This window comes from Cetorhinus maximus, chromosome 13 (genome assembly GCF_964194155.1).
Source record: "Cetorhinus maximus chromosome 13, sCetMax3.hap1.1, whole genome shotgun sequence".
Taxonomy (NCBI): domain Eukaryota; kingdom Metazoa; phylum Chordata; class Chondrichthyes; order Lamniformes; family Cetorhinidae; genus Cetorhinus; species Cetorhinus maximus.
The window spans coordinates 17,893,664-17,919,345 of record NC_135891.1 but is presented as its reverse complement, the minus strand read 5'-3'; the positions used below and the strand labels follow the sequence as shown (position 1 = coordinate 17,919,345).

At 42.3% G+C, this 25,682-nt stretch overlaps 1 protein-coding gene across 3 annotated transcripts in view; it reads left to right on the top strand.

The window, feature by feature from the left end:
• Positions 1-25,682, top strand: part of lama5 (laminin, alpha 5) — a 266,062-nt gene that overhangs the window by 8,157 nt on the left and 232,223 nt on the right. For all 3 annotated transcript variants that reach the window (XM_078555045.1, XM_078555046.1, XM_078555044.1), the window contains exon 2: positions 260-409. In XM_078555045.1, coding sequence (XP_078411171.1) covers positions 260-409 — 150 coding nt within the window. The remainder of the gene's footprint in view (positions 1-259; positions 410-25,682) is intronic.

Genomic DNA, 25,682 nt, shown 5'->3' with positions numbered 1-25,682 from the left:
GATCTCAGACCATCTGTGAGTGATGCCATGGGATATCAGCTGATAAGGTTTTGTGAGCTACAATTCTGGGTTGATGCTGAATACTGTAGATACTCATTTAGGTACTAATATTATAATTTGTTACTTGTAATATAATGGTGATCATTGACAAATGAGACTGATTGAGAAACTTGAGAAGTTTGCATTATTAAGGACTTTGATGACAGACAAGTAAGTGGTGCTTACAACTTTACTCACCCTGTGTTACTTTCTTTAATAGGGTCAATATTGTGATATTTGCACGCCAGAGAGTAATAAAGCGCATCCAAGCACCAATGCCATTGATGGGACAGAACGCTGGTGGCAGAGTCCTCCTCTCTCTCGTGGCCTGGAATACAATGAAGTCAATGTTACACTTGATCTTGGGCAGGTAGGTTTATAGTGCAGAAAGCTGTTCCAGTGTAATGGATATTATTGTCAATTTCTTTCAGTCCTTTGACTGTATGTTCACCAGTGACCCAGTGAGTTCACCCAATGGGTGGTTGTGTCAAACATATAGAGAAGGACCCAGGATTGATTCTGGTCAGCGTAGAGTTAACTGATTGCAACTGAGGTGGGGGTCGAGGGCCTGCAGCCTCAGCATCTCAGGGTTAGGGGAGGCAAATTTTGTTAGCCTTTCAGTTTCTGGTTGCTTATCAATGATGGTTTGCTTGTGTAGGTGTGCATGTGGATGTTAGCTGAAGAGAGTATCAAACTCTCTGATATCTTCACAGTCAATGTTGATTAGCCTAATAATAATGTTGAAGCTTACACATCAAGAATAATGATTTGAGCAAAGTCCTGAAAGTCAACTAGCCCAGCAAGGAGTTAACACTTTCAGGAATAGAGGAGGAGGAGGAGAATGTTAGCAAGATAAGAAATTGCACTGTAGTGCTGAGAAGCCAACTAATGGTTTGCGATGTATTGTAAGCTGAATGCTTGCCGAATCAATCTGTTATGCATACCATGCACTCTTGATGTTTGGTAGTGGCCCATTAAGTCACCGTGTGTTGCTAGGCAAATTATACCAGAATTGGCCATTCCATGTCACTCAGTGACCCAGTGAGTTCACCCAATGGTGCCCAATGCAGCTTCACTCCATATCTGAATTTAATTGAATTGTTTCAGTGATGAGATTAAAGCCTGGATATGACTGAGAGTGATGTGATCATATCAAGGCTTAGCACATCCTCTCTCTGCTATTAGTGGCATTGACCCATTTAAAATAAGTTGATGTTTCCATTAAATACAGCAGAGAGAGGATTTTTAAAAATTATTATTCATTCATTGGATGTGGGCATTATTGGCAAGGCCAGCAGTTATTGCCCATCCCTAATTGTCCTTGAGAAAGTGATGGTGAGTCGCCGCCTTAAACCGCTGAAGTTCATGTGTTGAAGGTGCTCCCATATTGCAGTTTCATGATTTTGCCCCAGTGCAGATCAAGAAACGGCGTTATATTTTCAAGTCAGGATAGTTGTGACTTGGATAAGAGTGTTAATATGTTACGTGATAGCATTGCCCCCATTAAATTCCAGGATTAAAAAATAAAAGAGTTAAAAATTAATGGTGCTGGAGCCATTCTAGTTAAGGTCAGTTTCTGAAATTCAAGCTAGTTTTACACTTCTGAGGATCCGACATACTCGGTTTCAATGATGTAATTGAGGGATTATCAGTTCAATTGCTTTCGAGCAGCACATAGCCAGGAGTGTGTTTATTCTGAATCCTCAAGTAAATAAAATTAGGTCTCTTTCAATTCCGCTCGTAGGTTTTGTTCAATGTTTCCATTGCACCGATGATCAAAAGTAACTTACAGGATCTCTGCACTTCCCATAACAGGCTCTTCATATTTACCATCTATTATTTAGTTCTAACTAGGGCAGTGCTGACACTAGCTTGTTTTGCTGGATGTAGTTTTGTTTAATTTGGTCCACTTTTTGGATGAATCTACGTATATTTCCTTAAGCTGTATATTTTATATCTCATTGCTTGGTTACCAGCAACTGGCATTGGACAAAACCTAGGATTGGGTTTCCCACCATTCCCTGTCCATAGGGAAAAACTTTTTTACCCAGAGGGTGGTGACGGTCTGAAATGCGCTGCCTCGGAGGGTGGTGGAGGTGGGTTGCCTCACATCCTTTAAAAAGTACCTGGATGAGCACTTGGCACGTCATAACATTCAAGGCTATGGGCCAAGTGCTGGTAAATGGGATTAGGTAGGTAGGTCAGGTGTTTTATCACATGTTGGTGCAGACTCAATGGGCCAAAGGGCTTCTTTTGCACTGTGTGATTCTGTGATTCTGAGAAGGAGGAACTTTAAACAATCACAATCACTAGATACAATGGAGGGGAAGGCTGAACAATTTCGAACCCTCACCAAAAGAAAAGCTGTCGATTTTACTTTTCAAATCCCAACCTACAACCAGCTGTACAATCCCATTTAGGCAAGAATGGAGCCCAATAACATATCACGGGAGGACTAATTTGAGAAACACGAGAGATGGAGTTACTTTATTGAGTTAAGATAGTAGGCATTTTACAGGATCCATGCTGAAGTAAGGTAGGCTGTTTTTTGGGCTGCAGCTTGTTGTAGCGCAGGTTAACCTAAAATGTTCAGTCCTACAGTGTGTCCTTGTTGCATTGTTGTGTATTATTTTTAAAAGCGAGGAATAAGTTTAGATATTGGATTTACACTATTACTCGTGTTGTATACGTTTTCTGGAATGACACAACAGATTGTAGTTATTCATCCACTTTAAGACTATCCCAGTTCTGAACTGCAAGTCATCCTTTTTGACTGCAACACATCCATATCTTTCGCCTGTCAGTTCCTGATTATGCTCAACCGTGGATCTGTAATGTGGTGTCAGATTGATAGTTTATCAGCACTGGCAATTGTAAAACACACCAAACTGTGCCATTAATGGTGGTTGTTATTCATCACACATCATATGTAATCATAGAATGGTTACAGCACAGAAGGTGCCATTCAGCCTTTCATGTCCGTACCTGCTTTCTGCAAGAGCAACTCAGCTAGTCTCACTCCCCTGTCCTTTACCCATTGCCCTGTATTTTTTTTCTCTTTAGATATAAATCGCCTTTTAAAAGCCACAATTGAACCTGATTCCCACCGTACTGTCAAGCAGTGCATCCCAGATCCTGACCGCTCACTATAAAAATGTCTTTTCTCATGTTGCTGTTGTTTCTTTTGCTATTTATCTTAAATTTGTATCCTCTGGTTGTCAACCCTCCACCTAGATACCTCGTAATTTTGAATCTCATAATTTATCAAATCTTCTTTCAATGTATCTTCTTTTAAGGAGAATAATCCCAGCTTCTCCAAGGTATCCATGTAACTGAAATCCCTCATTCTCATAAATCTTCTCTGCCCTCTCTCTAACACCTTTACATCCTCCCTAAATTGTGCTGCCCAGCAGTTGACATAATACTTCAGTTGAGGCTGAACCAGTGTTTTATAAATGTTCATTATAACTTCCTTGCTTTTATACCCTCTACCTCTATTCATAAAGTCCAGGATCCTGTATGCCTTGCCTTTTTAACTATTTTCTCAACCTACCCTGCCGACTTCAACGATTTGTGCACATACACTCCCAGGTCTCTCTGTTCCTTGCCCCCTCCAGGCTATACCCTTTATATTGCCTCTCCTTGTTCTTCTTACCAAAAGTTCATCTAACACATAGCTGCCCATTCCACCAACCTGTATATGTACTTTAAGACTATCATAATTCTCCTCTCAGTTCACAATATTTCCAAGTTTTGTGTCACCTTCAAATTTTGAAGTTGTGCCTTTTATACTCAAGTTTAGGTTATTAATGCATATCAAGAAAAGCAGTAGTCCAAGTACTGACTCCTGGGGAATCTCACTGTACACCTTCCTCAAATCTGAAGAACAACCTTTCACCACTATGTCTCCTGCCCCTCAGCCAACTTTGTATCCATGCTACCACTGTCCCTTTTATTTCATGGGCTTCAGCTTTACTGACAAGCCTGTCACATGGCACTTCATGGACCTCCATAAGGTATTTAATACACACCACATCAACTGCATTACACTCATCAACCCTCTCTGTTACCTCGTCATAAAACTCAATCAAGCTAGTTAAACACGATTTGCCTTTAACAAATCTGTGCTGGCTTTCCTTAATTAGTCCACACTTATCCAAATGACTTTTTGATTTGTTTAAGGGATGTTGGTGTTGCTAGCAAGACTGGCATTTATTGTCCATCCTTAGTTGCCCTAATTTTGTCCTGGATTATCATTTTTTAAAAGCTTTCCACCATTGAGGTTGAACTGACTGTGGTTGCTGGGTTTATCCTTACACCATATTTTGAGCAAAGATGTAACATTCGCACATCTCCAGACCTCTAGCACCACCCTCCGAGGAGGTGTGGAAGGTTATGGCCAGTGCCTCTGCAATTTCCACCCTTACATCCCTCAGTGTCCTCCGATGCATCCCATCTGGTCGTGATGCCTTATCAAATTTAAGTACAGCCAGCCTATCTAATACCTCCTCTATACTGATTTTTAGCCCATCCAGTGACTCAGCTACCTCTTCTTTCACTATGACTTTGGTAGCTCCTTCTTTCTTGTTTAAGGAAAAAAAATGTTCTTACTATCTCTGTCCCTCCTATGATTGTGAATTGCACATGTTAAAATGGTGACATAGAATCATTTTTGTAGACAAAGTCTCCACTGTTAGCATTACTATGCTAGTAATGTTTAATTGACCGAGTCCATCATTCCAGTAGAGCGTTAGTTGTCAAAAAGAATGATGTCTTTGCATCAATGCTCAGAAGCAGCCTGAGTCTGCCTTTGTCACACTGTTTTGCCTTCAGTAGCATTGCTGGAACGTAAGAGAGAAAGAAAGACTAGCATTTATATAACGACTTTCACGACCACTGAATGGCTGTAAAGCATTTTGAGGTATTCTAGTACAGGTACAGTGTTCCAAATCTGGCACCCCTTGGGACCAACGCCATGCCAAATTTCAGATTTCCCCAGATTTTGGAAGTCCAACCTGTACAGTACCTGAAACCAATAAAGACCCTGAATGGACTAAAGGCCCTGAAGCAAATACTAAAGAGATCAAGATCCAGGTTAACCCAAAAGCAGATACTTCCATCCAATGCTTTCTTGAGCCAAGGACCTGACCTCATCAGAAGCATCAAACTGCAAACGAAGGTGCAGTCCCAAAAGCCTGATCGCCCTTTCTGGGCAGTGTGGTCGATGACGGTAGTGACCCTGAGGCTGGCAGAGTCAGATTGCGTTCTCCAGCAGTTGTGCATTTCTCTTGCCCCATTGCCATATCCTCACCCACATTTGAAAGATGCCTGGTGGAGAAGAGCCAAGAGCAAGGAAATCCTGAGGAAAAGATTCCCCTGGAAGACTGGGAGAATGATTCTACTCCACCTACAAAAGTGTAGGTTCCTCTTTCTGAGAGAGACAGTCTGGACGGACTCAGTGAAGGAAGAGGACTGGGGAAAAACTGGCCAGAAAGATAATCAATAATACAGACCCCGGAAGTAGACCAGTGCGCTATTTCAAAAATGTCTGGTTTTTGGATAGCCAAACTTGGGGTGTGCCCCTGTACTTTTGAAGAGTAGTCATAGTTTTAATGCAGGAAATGTGGCAGCTAATTTGCACACAATGAACTCCCACCACCAAGCAATGTGATAATGGCTAGATAGTCAGTTTTTTGTGATGTTGATCGAGGAGTAAATATTGGCCAGGACTACGGGGAGAACTCCCTTGCTCTTCTTCGCAGTAGCGGCTTGTGATTTTATTTTACATCCACCTGGGGGGCGCAGATGAGGCCTTCATTAAATGTCTCTTCCAAAAGACGACACCTCTGAGTACTACAGTCCCTCAGTACTATGCTGGAATTTCAGCGATGATTTTTGTGCTCAGGTTCTTGAATGGGACTTGAACCCACAACTTTCTGACTCAGACGCAAGTGTGCTACCAATGGAGCCAGAGCTGACACCGGAACTAATAGATCACCTTCAGGTTGGGAGCAAAATACTGCAGATGTTGGAAATCTAAGATAAAAACAGAAAATGCTGAAAATCTCAGCAGGTCTGGCAGTATCAGTAGAGAGAGAGGCAGAGCTAACGTTTCGAGTCCGCATGGCTCTGAAGAAGAGCGGACGGACTTGAAACGTTAACTCTGTTTCTCTCTCCACAGATGCTGTCAGACCTGCTGAGTTTTTATTACCTTTTTAAGGATAGGTATTGCTTACTTGGTAATAGTGAAAGGCTGTTGCCTGAGGCATATGCCGTCAATATCTCTGTCCAAGGACCAACTTGCCGCTTCACGATATATCCTACAATATTGCTAGCAGATTCTTTAGCACAAGCATGCCAAAGAAACTGCTTCAATAATGTAAAGGAGGCATTCAACTCGGGTTTATTGTGGAATGCAATCTGGCTATGTCAACTAAGTAAAGAAGGCACCTGAATAATAAGTTGAATTGGGAATAAATGGGTGACAGGAGGGAGGGTGTTGTGATTTTATTGCGCAGCCTTAACTTGAGGACAGCTCTGGTATGTTAATCTCAAAGGCTTTACAAATGTCAAAGCCTTAATCTCCCTCTGTCCCCCCCCCTCCTCTTTCCGCCAACGCTTCCCCCCAGCCCCCCTGCCCAATACTGTATTGACAGCAAGAACAGAACCTTCTTGCCATTTTCTCCTCGTTAACTTTAGTTATAAGGTTACTGGATTTGAGGGAAAAAAAATGTTTATTTCTTCTTGTCATCAAAGTGATTTGTATGTTGTGGGGAATGGAAAATGGCCCTAAAAGGTCAGTATTCCTTTTGTACAGCGTTCAGCCTCTAAATGAGGGCTCGCAATGTTTGGGATGTTGCACAATCAGTTGGAGGTACATGTTGACTCTTTTGGTGGAAGAGAAGCTTAAAAAAAAGTAACCACAGTTTACCTTTTAATGTGTCTGGTGTCTGGCGCTAAAGTAGCTCTGTATAACTACTGCACACATTGCATGCATTCCTTGAATGCCAACCAAGTAATCCATTTAGAAAGTTAAATTCACAGCCTCTGGTCAATTTAAAAGGACTTCTGCTCTTTCAGACTTATGGGCAATTTATCTTATTTCAATGCAATATGCCCGTGTGCTGTTCACAAGTGAAACATTATTCAGCTGATAATAGCATTTTCAGTGTTTAGGGATGTATTACTTAGAAGCATTGAATCCATGACTGGAATTCAGTCAATCTAATGTCCGTTGATGCCAAACATGAGCTCTAAAAGTGTCATTGCCTTCTCCATTCAAGGGAAAATAACACAACATTATGTAGCATTGTTAGTGTATAATTGTCCCAAGGCACTTAGTAAATGCTGAGCAGTGATAGAAGGGTCAGAGGAGGTGACAGAAAGCAAAATGGAAGGGATAGATTTCGAGGAGACCTTTTTTGAAAAAAAGGGAGAGGAGTAGAAAGGAGGAGAGTTTTAAGGAGGGAGGTCTATGGTGTGGGGCTCAGAGAGCAGGATGTGCTACCAACGGTGCAGGGATGCACGGGAGGCTAAAGTTGGGAGTCTTGGGGCTGGGGAGGAGGTTGGGTGGTAGCATGGGGTAGTGCAATGGAAGAATTTGTAAACAGGAGCATCGATTTTGAAGGCAGTCGAGGTCAAACAACAAAATGGTAACAACCAGATAATCTGTTTTTAGTGATATTGATTAAGGGTTTAATAGATCAATTGGCCTAACTCCCCTGTTCCTCTTCAAAATAGAGCAATGACATCTCTTAAGTCCACCTGAGAATGTAGACAAGCCCTTGGTTTAGCATCACTTCTGAAAGAAAGCACTGCACTCCCTCAGTATTGTATTGGAACATCAGTGTAGATGTGTTCAAGTTCTGACTGAGGCAAGAGAGCCACAGCTGATGCCAACAGAATTACCCTAAAGAGTAACTGAATCTAAATGGTGTTCAATGCGAGCACTTGCAGATGAGCCTCTGTTTAGGAGTCCACATTTCTACTATTACAGCTACTTGGTGCTATATGTATATTTCTAAAATATTGGCATAAATAACATAATGCCCATGTCTGCTTTGTGTGCTATGTGTCAATTTACTATCATAGCCATGAAAATAACAGTTCAGTCCTTAGACTGAGTCCCTACAGAAGTTCCACTGGGACAAATCTAAAACTGTTTATACATAAACCACATAATTATCATAGAAACATTGAAATTATTTTAAGGGAGGTGGTGATTTGACCTATCGCACTTATACTGGCAATCACTCTTCATTGGAATTAACTCATGTATTGAAACTTTGAATTAACCCCTGACTTAATCGCCATTGAAGCTCCTGAAATTTCACTGGACAACATAAGCTTAATTTTGTTAAGAAAACTTACAATTTTCTATATTTTTCTGTTGGTTTGCCAAATGCAATTCCCTCAGAGAATGTCTGTCTGAGTGATGATGATGGGAGACGGGTATTCGTTCAACAAGGGTGACAGGGGCCTAAGGCTTTTTGGCACAAGTGAAAGAATGTGAGCCAAGTTTGCGTAACTAGTGTGAAGATCCAGTCAAGTGGCTGAAACTATTTTCATTAGAAGAACAAAAGGCTGGGAGAGGAGACATGACACCAGTCTTGAAAACAATGCAAAGCAACAAGAAGGTTGAATTAAGCAATGTATTTAGCTTAAACTATGAACACACAAGTGAAAAATTCCCAAACCTCAGGCAAGGTGAGAGATGATTAAAAGTTTTTTTCCCCCATAGGATAACGGGGTAAGTTTTAAAGAAAAGAACTCCTGAGATGTGGGTGCCACTTATATGGCCACACCTTTATAGCACACCCCTAGTTGCCTTGAGAGTAGATCTTTTCCTTGAATTGCTGTGGTCCTTGTGGTGATGGTGTTCCCATGGCACCGATGTATGTCAAATTTAGGATGGCACATAATTTGAAGGTAACAATGTGCCCGTGAAATTATGGGCTGGATTTTCAATTACCCATGATGTTAGGAGTGGGCACTCCCAGTTGGTGTGTTGGTCTTCCAACGCCTTTGTGTCACGTAAAATTTTTAAAGGGAAGGTGGTGGGAGGGGAGCCTGCAAGCGGCATGCTCCCAATTAACTTGCTGTTAAGCTCATTAAAGAGCTTGTTAACAGGCTGGAGAGGGGCAGAATCATATTTTTATGGGTAAGAATGTGAAGACCAAATGGTCTGGGGTGCATTAGTGCCCAGCTGTCAGGATCACAGCAGGGAGCTATTACTGATTGTGACTGCTAATTTAAGATCTTGTGGTGGTGCTGGTGGGGAGTAAAAAGACTAGTCAGACTGAAGTGCTCATGAGGTAGCACTAAATTGCTATCACTTGAAGTGCAGATTAGGTACCTGGTGACTGACCATTTGGACTTGTTTGGACTGTGAGGCTTCTGGCTCTTTGCTCTCCTGCCTGTTCCATTCTTCCAAGCAAAAGCACGCCCAGTCATAGCTTCTATCTGCCTTTGAAAATCACTCTCCAGAACTAATTTCTGCCTCTGGGCAGTGCCCTGCGCCACTAATTGGGTGCCTAACTCACCTCTGGACCAATTAGAGCCTTTGCTTTTAAAAATTGTGTAGATTCACTGAAAGTGGCTCGGGGTTGGGACCCAGAAATGATCAGGCACTGGTTTCCTGAGCCTGGATTGAAAATCCAGCTCTGTGCATCTGTCCTTCTCAATGGTCACGGGAGAAGTACTGTCAAGGTAACTGGTGACTTCTGCAGTGTGTCTTGTAGATTGTCCATCATTAGACAGGCTCTATACAATGTACAATCAATCAAATGGCAGAAGTGCTGAACAAGTGAACTTCTACGTCCTGCATGCTCTTAACCTTCTTGAGTGTTGTCTTCCCCCACCCATTTAAGCAGCGAGTGTTCCATAACACCACTGACAGTCTTTAAATGGAACTGGATCAATATTTATGGAGAAGGGTGGAGAATTGAGGCCATGAAAAGTAGAGAAAGGAACTTGGTGAAGCAGAGGACGAACAAGTGAAGCTGCTAGGCTAGGGTGTTATATCAATGTTCATTAGTGAACTCTGCATAGAGCAGGGTTGTTGACGGAAATGACTTTTTGTAACTCCAGACTTTCTGTTCTTATTCTGAAATGCTGAACAATTCTTTGAGTTGTCTTGCAGTACATAGAATGTTTGTTTGTATTTTAATCTGGGCCCCACAATATCTGTAAGGTTTTTTTTTCTGATTTTTCTCTTCTACCCTTGCTAGGGTAGTACAGCCCAGAACATCAATCACCCTTTGTTACCCTCACTCAATAGCTATTATTTGGGTCAAAGGAATGGCTAAAGGTGGCAGGATGAGAGGTGGATCACACTTGGCCCTGATTCTCCCTCATCCGATGCCCATAAATGCAAACTCCAGCAGGGATCATTGAGTATAACTCAGGGGTTGGAATCCTGGGCAGTTTTTCTATGGAGACTAACTGCAGTGACCTGGATTAATTAAAGACCAGGGTCTGGATTTCACCGCAGGCTTAGGGACTCTGATACTGGCACTGATTTGAAGGGGGGGTGTTCCTGAGCCTGCACTTGCTGGAAGCATGCCCGTTGGCACAATCTTGATAGATGCGGCCTCCTAATTGGTTGCCTCCATGTTTGCTGTCCTATAAAGGATGGTGGGTGAACTCTTAATGCTGCCTGCCCAATCAGAGGGCCTTCAGATCTGGGGAGTTGGCGCTGCTGAAGCAGGTCAGGGACCATAAGGGCATCTTTACCTGGAGGTGCCTTCAGGGGTGTTCATGAAATTAAAAACTGACAAGGAGCAAAGGCGGTAGTGCCTCTGAGTGAAGAGGAAACCTCTCCGGCGGATCAGTTTGGGCCGTGGGTCTTTGATACCCGTGGCCCTGTCATTGGGGCATGGAATTTCAAATGCCGAAGACTTCCCCCAACCTCCATTGAGATAGCACCCTCTGCTCGTGGCGGGGGAGATGATAGTTCCGTCAGCGGCAAGATACCGAGGAGGCAGCAAAATTGTCTTTAATTGGGGCCTTAATTGGCTGTCCGTCTCCGTAGTATGGGCAGCTGATCTATTTCCCTGCCCATCCTTGAGAAACATTCCCAGCAGCAGGAATACATTGGGGAGCCATCCAGCCCTAGGGATCAAACTCAGTGGTTTCCTAGTAACACATGACATAGTGACATAATTTCCTCTTTTTACTATGTTCCACTGCTTAAAATATTTGTTTAGCAGGAGTCCCTGAAGTCTGAGACAATAATTCTCTTCAATTTCTGGTTTTACTGTTTGATTAATGTCCCAATTGAAAATGATCAACACAGGTGTTGCATTGGGCTCGGGTGCCTGGCGGTGCCAGCAACCCTCTATATGTGGAGAATGTTTGATCTGAGCTACGTTGTTAGCTGAGGTGCATTGTGCAGGACTGGCACCTCCCCTAGCTCACATGTGGTCACTTGGAAAGATCTATTTTGATGCAGCACATGCGAACTAGCTACATCAGCGTTTAAGAGCACAAATCCTGCCCACCCTCTCAGGGAGGGTATCTCATGTGGTGCAGAAAAAGTGAGAAAATAGAAACTATAATGAGAAATGATCACACTTTTCCTTCCAAGTTTATTTTTTAGATTTGTGATAAGTGAGGTGATTTTAGCTCTACCTTTTGGTGGTAACGGACCATGTGGTAGGGCAGTTAAAATGGGCCAGGTTAGTAAGCTACCCAAGAACTGGCCCAGAATTAATATTGGGACCAAGGAGCCATCTTTGGCTCACTGCTAGCACTGTTATCTCACTCCCAGAAACAATAAGCGCATAATTAGAGCTGACATTTGAGTGCTGTAAAGAGGGAATGCAGCAGTGTCAGACGTGCTGCCTTTTGGATGTTTGGCTGGATATAAAAGATCCACGGTACTATTTTAGGAAGAGCGGGATGATGTTCTGGTTAACATTTTTTTTCTTGGTCAACACTACTAAAACATAAATCTAGTCATCTAGTACATTGCTGTGGGCAGATTGCAACAATTTAGTGACTACACTTCAGAAGGACTTTGGGATCTCCCAAAAATACAGAAGATGACATATAAATGCAAGGGCGAGAAGTTTATATAAATGAAAATTCTTTCAGTTATTGTCGGGTTATTTGCAGATGCTTTGTTAAATAAGGAGCTTGGCATTTATTGCATTTGTGAGGAGGTCTTGATAATTTTTCTTGCAACCTTTGTCATACATGAGCCAGGAGACATTCCACAAAATCCTAATGAGAGGCCTTTCATAATTTTCTCCTTTTCAGCAGTGAAAGCAAACTTATTTCAATCAAATATCAAATGACCTGGAAGACAGGTCAGTGACAACTAAGGTTAGACAAAACGGTGTTCATACTTCTATTTTCACTTCAATTCAATTTTTTCCGCCGATTTCCACTACATTGTTTCTAGTGTTTCTACACTACTTTGCATTTCACTTGCTTTTTATTCTTGGTGTACTCAAGAGTCAATAACATTGAAGTCAGCTCTACCCTAAACTACATTCCATTCAAAATTTATCCCTGGAGTCTCATTAAATTGTTTGAAAATCTGTTGACCTTTCAGTGAAGCTTCCTGGTTTATAAAAGTGTTGGTACATTGAGCTTTATTAGTCAATCGTATCTTCTATTGGATGGATGGGAATTGAATCCACAATACTCCAGCGGGGTGGTAGCTTTGTTTTTAAGCCATGATTTTGTTACTTAACAATGTGCTGGAAATACTCAGCAGATCAGGCAGCATCTGTAGAGGGAGTTAACGGGTGGGATTTTTCCGGCCCCACCAGCTGCCCGATCATCCCATTCTGCCGACCTTTTTGGCTGGCCTGTCACATCCCCCGCGGCTGATCCCACCACGGCAGGGCTGGAAAATCCCGGCCAGTATTTCAGGTCTATGACCTATCGCCAGAATTGGAAAAAGTTAGAGATGTAGTGGGTTTTAAGCAAGTACAGAGGCAGGGAAAGGGGGAGAAGGAACCCGATCAAACACTAAATGATAGAAAACAATGAAGATGAACAGTGGCGTTATGCTAATGTGATTGGACTAGTAATCCAGAGGCCCAGGCTAATGTCAGATGGTGGAATTTAAATTCAATTAATTAATCTGGAATGTAAAACTAGTCTCGGTAATGGTAACCATGACTATCTTAAGTGAACCAGATGGGTTTTTACAATGTCCTTTAGGGAAGGAAATCTGCCATCTTTACCTGCTCTGTTCTACGTGTGACTCCAGACCCACAACAATGTGACTGACTCTTAACTGCCCTGTGAATGGCCTAGCAAGCCACTGAGTTTTCACTTGGGGCAATTAGGGAAGGGCAACAAATGCTCACATTGCCAGAGATGACGACCTCATCCCATGAAAGAATAAAGAAAAGAAAGGGTAAAAGAGGAAATAGAAATCACATCGGGGAGAAGAGCAGAACTTTTTTGAGGTGGCAATCCAGGAAGAGAAGTGACAATGATTTAAACTGGTTTATGTTGGCCCTACTTATAGGATGCAATATTACTGACATTGAAATGTGATGCAGTGGTAAATCTTTCAAATTATTATATTCTAATTGCTCAACATTACTATATTTCTCATTAAATGTGATCATTTGTCCAAAAAGTGCGCACTTTCTGGGATCAAAATGCATGGTGTCTGTAGTTATTGGGCTAGAGAAATGGCAGCAGAATGATTTGCTTGTTAAGTAATGAACAGGGGAGATATACTATACGCTCAATGCAAACAGTAGTATAATGGGTTGAAGTGATAATTGGATGCATTTCTGGAGAGCAGGATTGAGGGATATGGTGAGAGCATGGGTAGGCAGGGGTGACCTGTGAAAAAGCAGAGGCTAATGGCCTTTTTATCTTACAGTGCTTGGTTCCATTTAGTCTGTGTTTTTAATCTTTTTCTTGCCAATTTCTGCACCCTTATCTCCTGAAGATGTTCATTCTTTGCTAGGGGACAGTTCCATGGCTCTGGTGTATTGTGCTATTGTTTATCTGTAAGCCTTGATGATGAGTCTTCACAGCAGTGATTTCAGGGACATGACAGCCAGGCTCCATCCTGTCCTCATGCACACACTACTGCTCCAACCACTGTCATAGTTAAAGTCACTTAATGCAGTGCAGAATGGGCAGTGAATTTCAGGTGAACCTCAAGCTCTGAAGAAGAGCCATATGGACTCGAAACATTAACTGTTTCTCTCTCCACAGATGCTGCCAGACCTGCTGAGTTTTTCCACCATTTTCTGTTTTTATTTCAGATTTTCAGCATCCGCAATACTTTGCTTTTATCTCAGGCCTTCCCTGTCCGTCCGGCTGTTTACTGGATAAACCCATTTAGCCCATCCTTAAAGCTGGTTTTCTCCAGTATCTAAACATTCTTAACTATCTTGAAAACACCTTGGGGTAGAAGTTTCTCCTGGTGAGGAGTGCAGAATGGGTGGTATCTTACCAACTGCCCAATATTGATTTTCTTTTTAAAATGTTGACAATTCTGCCGTTTGAGACAAATTTCTAAGTTCTTCTCTCCACCTTTGGATGACCCATTAGCCATGCAAACATAATAGCTCAGTAGAAAATTGGTTAAAATATATATTCTTGTTTGAGACCAATTGGAGTTCCTGGAATGTCAAGACTAATCATTTTTTTTATTACAGGATATCTTAATTGGTATGTTTGTAATGTGGTACTTTTTAAACCATTGTGCCATCAGATGCTTGTAAAATCTCCATTATCGTTTGGGCTTATCACTGTCCATTCCTAGTTAAGCTTGCTTCAGGAAATCATCAGCGCTTGGAATGTTGAATATCTTTGTGACTTACACAAATATTGACTGCAGTTGGGGGTTGCAGTGGTTAGCTGTTGACCCATGGTTCACAGAAGTGACCTTGAGTGTGTTCTAATCGCCCTGAGGCAATATTGCACATTTGAGGTCACTTCTGTAACCCCAGAGGCGATAGTTTATCTTGTATCCCACAACTGCAGTCAATATTTGTTTTCCTGTCCTTTGATTCTCGTGTATGTTCTAGATGCTTAGTCTTGAGTTATTGTTCTGGTCTTGTGCCTGAGAGGGGAATAATACTTAATAATGATCTGCAGTGTTAAGTAGTGGAAAATAGTCATTTGGAATTATATAACACCTTTCATTGCTTCAGAATTGCCTTTCAGCCAATAATTTAAATTTGACGCCGAATCACTGCTTTGTAAGCAGATATGAGCAGCCAATTTGCCCATACCGAGTTCCCATGGAGTAAATGAGATAAATTATCAGATAATCTATTTTTAATAGCCTTGGTTGGAGGGTGAATGTTGGCTAGAATACTGGAAGAATACTCCACTCTTTGAACATCCCCATTGGATCTTTGGTGTCCATTTGAACAGGCAGATAGGGCTTTGTGCCAAGCATCATACCCAAAATACAACATTTCTGATGACACTGTATGCGACTGAAGTGTCAGCCTGGATTATGAGCTCAAGTGTTAGCATGGGACTTGAACCCATGGTGTTCTGACTCGAGAGGTACTACTGAACCAAACTGACATTTCAGGTTTGAGTGCTTCACAGTCATCTGCAGGGAAAAGAGGTTGTGTGAAGTTCGCCTTGTATTCCCTTCAAAGCTTTACCCTGCAAATACCTTTTTGGTCATATATGTGACTGACCAGAGCCAGGTTTGATGTTACAGTGCTAAGAACCTAGGTACAGGTTCAAGGTTCACGAGGGAATCCTGGGGTGCTCAGGTAATCAACTTCTGTCTATTAAAATTACAAATTTTAGTGTGTATCTGAGGTATTAACACAGTATTTTCAGTGTTTTCTGCACCGCTTTCTTTTGGCTAGCTGACGCTGTCTTTGGGAAACTAACTCATGGGCTCCTAAGAGTGTGTTAGTATTTACAGAAGGTCCCTCCATGTTTAAGAACAGCTGTATCAGGGTATTAAGAGGCAAAGAAATGGGAACTTCCTATCTATAGGAAGTTGTAAATTTGGGCAAAGCTGTTTAAAAGTTTTGACTAGTCCGTCATACACAATCTGTGATGACACCAAAAAGTTCATGGTTTTAAATTCTGGTATGGAAGGCCTGAGTTCCTGTGCTGCTAGCTGTTTCAAGGGACATATGCAACTGGTATTAACATTTGTAACTTGGAGCAGCTAAGCACACTACTTTAGATGGTTATCCGTTTATAATGTTTCTGTTTTCTGCCCTCAGAATTCATCCAACTCATTGTTTACACTTCCTTCATTTATGGTGAAAAGCTCCTCGAGCAAATTGATGTAGTCTATTTGCAGAGAATGTGCAGGTTTCTAGTCTTCAGCATGCAATCAGTAAATCAGAGACCAAAAATGTTTTCATGTTAAATTTAAGTGACCTTCACTGTTCTGGGAAATGTTAGTGGCAGAAGTATAGAAAATTGATATGATGAATCATTCATCAGTTCTTTACAGTTTACAGATGGATCATTTGCAGATTTTTTTTTTAGATGAATACTTACATTTACAGCATATTTTCACAAGAACAAGAATTATAAAATTGAAGTTGAACCGCTGAGCCCCATGCTCTGGAATGCCTTCCATAAATCTCTCCTCCTCTTAAAACCTTTACAAAGCCCATCTCTTTGGACAAAGGTTTTGGTGACTCCGCTTAACATCTCCTTTGGTTCTGCCATCGCCTTTTGGCATTTTAGAGAAGAATAATCAGACACAAGGTGGTTTTCTATGTTCCGGTGCCATGCAAATGCAAGTTGTGGTTGTTGATTAAGTTGAAACATAGGCAGCAGCTAGCACATCGAAAATTTGTCCAATCCAATGTTGGAGTGTTTCCCTTTTGAATCTATTTCTGTGTTATGTAGTTATTGAATAAAAGAGGAAAATTGCAAATGTTAGAACTCCGAAATTAAAAACAGAAAGTGCTGGAAATACACAACATGCCAGTCAGCACCTGTAAAGAATAAAGACAAACTGTGGCGTTTTGGATCTGCACCTTTAATCAGAACTCACCTGTTGAAACATGAAAATCTGTCTTTGCTATTCAGGTGCTGGCTGACCTCTATGTATCCAGCATTTTCTGTCTACCCTGTCCTAGAGCTGAATCGGTAGCACTCAAAAGATTTGGATTGGTTTACTGACATAAAGCATATAAATTACTCCTTTAAATACCCAAGTGTATTGTGGGGCAGAGGCTCCTCCAATATCCAAAGTGCCCTGAAGGGATGGCACCAAAGGGAGCGCTTAAACTGTATGGTGCTTACCCTTTGAACTGTTCATCAAACAGGAGTTTGTGTTTACAGAGCACACAGTGTGTGGAAGGCTTCTGCTGCATTCATGGAACAGATATTATGATCTAGTGACCAGTTCTGAATATGCTGAAGAAGCACATCCACACCAAGATTTTTTCCTTTAATGTTAAACTCCGTCTCTAACAGAATATTGATGCTTTTTTTTCCGGCTTACAGTATGTGATGAACTTTGACCCTGAATTCGGGAGGGGGACTTTGTACTGATTTCAGCCATATCTGGACCAGGAGTGTCCAAACTGCATCCTGCACACCAATTGCAAGCAGGAGTCATGGCAACCCTGTTCATGACACGTGAAGGCCTGCAGTCTAATTATGCTTCCGTTTTGTTTTAATTCCTGGTTTATCCTTTTGACGGTTTAAAAATGGCTGCTGTTAGCACTGCTGCCTCTTTGATGGACAGATCTTAAATCAGAGCACCACAATCTGTCAGCATTTGCTGTTTTAAATGACCCTCAGAGCTCTAAACTATGCGCCTGATCTGCCTATAAATGCAGAAAGATTGGACGCTTCGCTTGCCTGAATACCGAAGATATAATTTGTGAAGTTTTAGGTATGCTAGATGCATGTTGTACTAATGTGACATTTTTCTAGTTTTGGACAGGAGAATTCCAACCACACGAGAAAATGTCGGCCCTCCCCAGGCTGGAAATCTAGCTGAAAAATGTTTCTGAATCATTCTTGAGGCCAGAACAGTGTGGCCTTTCTGTAGCACGTCAAGGAGTTTCTTTGCAAATGCTTTCGTTCTGTGTCTTTCATTGTGCTTATTGAAGAGGAAAATGAGTTCAACTGAATTAACTACCATGGGACCTTTGGGTAGGAAAGGCCAAAGGATTATGAATACAAGACCAGATCTTCAGTTGAAAGGCTAGCTTACACAGGCTTTGTCTATTTGTTTATTCTCAATGATAACTTAATGATCAAGAGGCTGTTCTTGCACGGGCATGTTTATGTGAGATCTCTAAGTAGCCCAAAGAGAGAAGTCCTTTCAAACTGACAGCTGTCCCGGGGATGACTCAGTCACTCTGATATCCTCTCCCTCTCCAGTTGGAACTTCCTCGCACTGGCACAGTTGGTAATATGTGAGGCAGAAGGTGTCAAGCTACAACCTACCTTGCATGTCTCTTCTAACATGGCGCCTCATCGATGATGCAGTTACTCCCCTCTCTTCCCGCTCCCCCCATCCCCACATCTCCAATTTTCTTCCCATTTTTTCCGACTCACTCGTGCCAGGCTGTGGTTTCATGTGCTGTATTCTCTGCAGTACCGATACATCCCTTAACAGCACTGTGGGTATATCTACACCCAAAGGACTGCAGCAGTTCAAGAAAGCAACTCACCCTAACCTTCTCCAGGGCAGTTAGGGCTGGGCAGCAAATGCTGGCCTTGCCATGGATGCTGACATCCCATGAATGAATAAAAAAAAAACTGTAGGTCAACTGCACTTTGACAGACTTGATAGCATACTCACAAACCCAATCTTTTGTCAACATACGCATAGGCTTATAATTTACCCTGTCAGGATTATTCAAACTCACTTACTAATTCAGTATTTTCTTCATGTATTTTTTGGAAGGCAAATGCCTCGATATGTAAGTAGACTCAGATTTAAGAAACTCAGGCTCTTTCTAATGTAACAATTTTCTTTTTAAAGCTTTGGCTTTAGTCACACGTGAAACTATCCGATCCCAAAACTTCAAGGGAGAAAAACTATCAAATGTGGTTGAAATGAAATAGCTGAGTAATCAGTACGCTCCCATAGGGAAGAAGGAGAGCAAGATAAAATGAACTCTCCTTCCCTCCAGGGTATCAGTGAAGTATGAGAGATACAAAGGAAAGGGCTTAATCTGTTTCTATCAGGTCCTTGATCAGTAAGGAAGAGGCAATCAGTATCTAAGTTTCCACACACTTGGTAAATACTGCCAATGACTTATTAAAAGAGCATTGTCTCTGTACAACACAACAAACAGCAGTTTAAACATTAAAAGGGTCTTTATATTATAGGCTAGGTCTTTGCTTAGGGGCCTAAACGCAGCCACCCTCCCAGATTTGCACAGCATTGATGCCACTCCACTCCTGCTGAAACAGCAGAAAAGTGTGTTCCGGGAGGTGGGGGGGGCTTGTAGGTGTACCTGTGACAAAACTAGCCCAATGTAATGCCAAAACACCATGACGTGTAAAACACCATCTTACCTCATTGCGTCACTGGGTAAGATAGGAAAATCCCTGGTATCAGAGTTAAAGGTAGTTTAGTGGCCACAGTTGGACTAACTAAGATCCAGGGAAAAGGCAGATCTTCAACCTAATAAACTCCAGGAGTCAGATGTCCATCTGGAAAACAGCTGTAGAAAATCAGAGCTGGTGAATAAAGACCAAGAAACAGCTGAAAAAGAGGGTATAGAAGCTAAGTGTCACCTCTCTTGGAGATATTTGGTTGGTCCTCTCCATGGCTATGGAGCAGTGCGATATTGAACCACGCAAACTAGGCATATCCCTGACTTGACTGGTCTCTGCCAAGGGCAAAGTTACTGCTGCTACAATTGGCTTCGGCTAAAAGAAAAATCAGCCAGGGTTGCTGCTTCTAATTGCCATCCAGTCACCTTGGCCTGAAAATACACATACTAAAAGCAACTGGTTTGGATTTGTAAGTTTATCTGTAATTATTGTTTTTTGCCACTTCTAAAATTTAACTCATGCAAAACCTTTATAAATAAAAATAACTTAGCTTTATATGCTATTTATAATGTAATAAAATGTCCCAAGACACTTCACAGGAATATTATCAAACAAAATTTGATAGGGCAAGTAAACATTCTTCTCTATTGCATGTCTGGTGCAGGTAGTAACTGCAGTGATGGTTACTGTGGCCTACAGCCTACTTGATCTCAGTGCTCTGAGGTTCACGCATGAACTATGGCCACATAAATAAAGTATGCATGTGAGCCCCATGGATTTAAAGTGACAGTTGGCATTTCAATGCATGGACTGAATGTTTACTTGGCTGACCTGCCAGAGCTGGGGGAGTTAGTGTGTAAAAGGCCTGAGAAGCCCTAATCTTGCCTCATAGTTTAATTAACATATCTAAAATTCCAGCCCCTCTCCTTGGAGAGGGTTGGTCACTTGCTCACCTTCAGGCCTTGTTTAAAGCCGGAAATAGGCAGGTTGGAGGCGGGTTTGGATCCAGAAACAGGTTGAAAGTTCAATCACCCCCTTTCCCCCCCCAACCACACTCAACCCAAACCTGCCCTCCTGATTTTCCTGTTAAAGTTCCCATTCATGTGAGGTCAGTCACATTTCACAAGAAAACTTGGCTTTCTTCCATTGAAACTGGGTGTCATTTGTATTAACCAATCATGTTGGTTCATGAGGCAGGAGACTGCCAAAACCAATCAGAGTAATGGAAGGGTAAGAATGAAGCTGGTCGGAACCAATCAGATTTTTCTCAATCTTAATGACCAACTCTTAACCCTCTTGAATCTACTTAAAAAACTAGATTTTGTATTTAAAAATTAAACCAGTCCACGTATTTTCCCATCTGGCTAAAGGAGGTCTGGGACAAAGATTAATGCTTTGTTGAAATGGTTTATAATTGTAGAATATGCTGTTGGTTGGGACAATTTATTGATTGCTCTAGGTTCCAGAATGCTGGAAAATGGATTGAGGTGTTAAGAATGCAACTTAAATTTTGACAAGCTGATGAACCGCACACTTCCTGTCCAGCTTCTTATCTGTCTCCACACGGCACAAGACCTATATTCAGAGCTGCCAGCCATTGGTAAGATTCTGCCAGCTTTATAGGTTAGCATGCATAGGTACTGCAGAGCATCCAGCATGTGAAACCACAACCTGGCCTGAGTGAGTCGGAAGGAATAGGAAGAAAATTGGTGGGTGGGGCGAGTGGGGAGTAACTATATGATTGTTGAGGTGCCATGTTAGAAGAGGTTTTTGATTCGTCGATATAGGAGTAATTTTACAGCCCCCCACGCCCCTCCCCTTGCTGGCATATATGAAGGCGGGAGGCACGTTAAATAAAGCGGGTGGCTGGCCCACCACCTTGCTGCCTACCACCAAGCTGTCCCCCATATTACAGTGGGCGGGTAAGATATCAGCTGCCCTTAAGTCTGTTCAAGCTCTTATGTTGCCAGTTAAGGGCCTCTTTCCTTTTCTACCGACATTATACGGCGGGTGGGGTAAGGTGGAAGGAAAGTGGTCAGCCTGCTGTCTTCCAACTCTGGGTAAAACACAGGGAGGAAGAGGGTTACCACCTTTGTTTGGGGGTGGGGGGGTGGGTGGTTTCCTTGTGGCCATTGGGGCAACCCCCCTCTTGGTGCCTTCCCCCTGGCACCTCAAAGCCAACCCCCCACCCCATCCCTTCCTTGATTGGGGTACCCAAACCCTCCCTAATCAAAATCCCTGGAAGTACCTTAAAGTCGGAATCCATGATTATCTTCTCTGTAGTACCTTGTAGCCCCTCGTAGCCCCAGCAGAGGCCGCTACTACATTCTGGCACTGCTGGGGCCACACAGCTGTCAGCCAGTCAGACTGGCCAGCAACGCACTAGGGCGGGACTTCCTGATCCTCGGGTGGAAGTCCCACTCTCTCCTTGTTACTGCTGCCCTCAGTGTATTATCTCTGCAGGGCAGCCCTTTTTAAAGTTGGTGACCTGTCGATCAACTTTTCTACCAAGACGGTTGGGTACTGGGGTTGACCAATACGTTCTTACCCCCCGACTCTGCCATAAAAATTCACCCCATAGTTCCAATTCAAGATGGTGTGTGACATGGAGGGGAATTTGCAGGCCGTGGTGTTCCTTTTTTGTTTGCAGCCCTTCTCCTTCTAAGTGGTAGAGGTTATGGGTTTAGAAGGTGCTGTTGAAGGAGGCTTGGCATATTGTGCAGTGTAACCTGTAAATGGTGCACACTGCTGCTACTGTGCATCGGTGGTGGAGGGTGTGAATATTTAAGGTGGTGGATGAGGTGCCAATCAAGCGGGCTGCTTTGTCCTGGATGGTGTCGAGCTTCCTGAGTGTTGTGGGAGCTGCACTCATCCAGGCAAGAGGACAGTATTCCATCACACTCTTGACTTGCGCCTTGTAGATGGTGGACATGATTTGGGAAGTCAGGAGGTTAGTTATTAGGCACAGAATTCCCAGTGTCTGACCCACTCTTGTAACCCCAGTATTTATATGTTTAGCCCAGTTAAGTTTCTGGTCAGTGGTAACCCTAGGATGTTGATGGTGGGGATTTAGTGATGGTAATGTTATTAATCCAATTCTGGCCTCTTATGTATCCTTAAGCACCAATAAGCTATGCCACAGGATGAATGATAGGATGAAGGTTCAGTTCCCCTGTTCAAAACAACTATTGAGCTTCTTATCTTAACAATGTAATCAATTGGACAATGGTGAGCAGAGCCAAGGTGCATAATCAGAGGGGCTGGGAAATATGTAGGAAAGGCTTAGAGCAGTGAGTAGATGCTGATTGGTTTTGATGGAGTTAGGGAGGTTGGTGAGGAGAAGGGGTACTGGATGGATTGCCCACTACTGAAGCTCCTTCACCACCAGTTCCTGCCTCTGGTTGCAGTTGGAACTTGTGTCTTTACTACACCAGGAAGACCAGTGGCATTCAGGAAGAAGTGGATATTGGATATTGGCGGCTGGTGGCATAAAATCAACATCAAAGCAGATTAAAGCCTCTACACAAAAAGTAATGAGTTGCCCAGATTTAGTGGCGCCGGATTTTTATGGGGGTAATTTCCCCCTGAACTGCACCTGGTGCTAGCAGAGGAAACCTGAATGCAAAGCCACATAATATTTATTTGCACACAGACACTGGAAAAGCTGCAGAGGAAGTTTAAGTGGTGTTCTATTCAGGGGCAAATGTGAGCCAAGGCATAGCACTTGGACTTCCCCTTCATGCCTATACGCACTAGGGAAGGTCCCATTTTGGATCACTGCGTGTGTTGGCTGAGCTCAGCCCGAGAGGGAATAGGGACACAGAAGCTGGTCTCAATATTGCTGTGCCAGGAGTGGGGAAGCTGAAGAAAAATCAGCTCAAGTTTTCACTTCTGATAGCTATCTTATGACCTCTGCAAGAAGGTAGATTCCTAGCCCAGGGCGGCAAAGACAATAACGACCCATTTCCTCCTCTTCTCTTTAAAGATAATTTCAGTGCAGATGGCAGATGGAACTTGCTACCTTCCAGGCCTGAATAGCGAAGTCATCATGAGCTGGCTTTAGTGTGCTCTCTCTCCGGATTAGCATGCTAAAAGTCTCAGAGATCTTTGCGTGTACTGAGTGAAATGTGGGCATTCGATGTATCTGGGCTGTGATGTTTGATGGCTGTGATGAAGATCTTCAAACACTTAGGAAATAAAACACTGTTCGAAGCTGTAGCGAAAGCCTTTCAATCTCCTCGCTGAGCAGGCAGGATTGCATCCAGAGGTTTGAATGGCAAATGGTTGCCATGTTTATCAGGTTTGGATGAAGTTGTAGACTTTCTCCCAAAGGAGTTTCCTTAGACCAAGAAAAAAATATGCTGTTAGCCCCAGCTTGAAGCAAGGTGTGTGGGATTGGTTGCTGCAGGACAGAGGAGATTGGATCAGTGTTTACCTGCAGTTCATATTGGTCCAAATGAAAACCTCAGGATTCTTTGTGCCTAAAGGCTTTGAAAGACGGTGCCTCTAAAATGACAGGCGACTGAACACAATAAATCTGAGAACAAAGCAGGTATTGTCATTGGTCTGTCTTAATATTTGAATAGCACCAGTGTTGAATACACTGCCTGAAGCCTGGAGTAGCTTCAGAAATGAAAAATTATTTTGCTTTTAAGTCAATTTTACTCTTAATTCTATTTAAAGCTTCGCAAAATGGATATGTATTGAGTATGGAAATGAACCAAATCAACTGGGTGCTTTGTTTTAAAATAACTAAATGGATTGTTTTGTAAAAGAGATATTAATATATTGTAAATTGGCAGATTGTCAGTTATTTCGTGTCTGAACTAAGCATTCTGTGATGTCAGCAGTGACTTCTGGCACAAGATCAGTCAGGTGGGGTTTGCATGGTATCCATTTATATAACAGGCCACACACACACAGGTAGGTAGGTAGGTATGTATGGGGCGTTTGTTTGCTTTCTGTTTTACTGAGTTGTTCCACCTCAACTGTGTAATTAGGTCATCTTGACCTCCAATGCTAATGGGCCAGTTACTTGGGCTCTTGGTTGCTAAGGCAAGGATGCGATTTGTAGTTTGATGTAATAATTGAAAGCTGTTGTTGGCTTTGCAAACTCTGACACATTCTGTACATTTCTTGGGAGCATATTTGTTATTTTGGATTCAGTGAATTGTAACCGTTTACCAAAGAATTACCAGTGCATTGATGTTCAGTTTAGTGCATTGATTTAATGAAATACCAAATGATACATTATTTTTTGCCCAAATTGGTTGTTGCTGAAGCTTCTAATGCAAGAACAAATGCCACCACATAGGAAACACAGTAGATTGGAGCAGGAAGTTACAAAGGGTCACAGACTCATAAGTGAATGGTCAAAGCTACGGCAGGTGGAGATCAAAGTGGGGAAGTTGAGGTCATCCATTTTGGATCAAGGAAAGACTTTTTTTTATATAGCTGAGAGATGAGCTGCAGTAGAGTGAAAGGATTTGGGTTCCGAAATCGGGAAAAGCCGATGTGTAATAATTATAATGCAGAAAGTAATCAAATGGAATAGAACATTGGCCTTTACCTTAATAGAACTGGAATTTCAAAGTGAGGAAATGATGTTTCAGTTGTATAGAATCTTAATCAGACCCCATCTGGAAACTGCATTCACTTTTGAACATCGAACCTCAGAAAAAATATATTGGGCATGGAAGGGGTACAGTGTACCCCAAAATGATGCCAGGGCTTAGAGTTACATTAGGAAGGCGTTGCATAGACCTGGCTTGTATTGCCATGAGTTTGTAAGGTCAAAGGGTGATTTTAAAATGGTTAAGGATTTCAGAGATACAGAGGAGCTCTTTCCTCTGGTATGGGAATCCAGAACAAGAGAGCATAATCTTAAAATTGGAGCTATTTAAGGGAGAAATCAGGAATATCCTTTTAATCGCACAAAAGGTGGTAGAAATTTGGAACTTGTTCCTCCAAAATGTAGTGGATGTTGAGTGAAATGAAATTTTCAAGAATATCAATAGGTGAGGGTGTCATGGGATCTGGAACAAATCCGTGTAAATGGAGTTGAAGTACAGGTTAGTCTTTGATCTAAATGAATGGCAGACCAGACATGAAGGGCTCAACGCCCTACTTCTGTTTCAATGTTTAAACCAGAAACAAATAGTGGCGAGATAGAGAGCAATGAGATCACACTATAT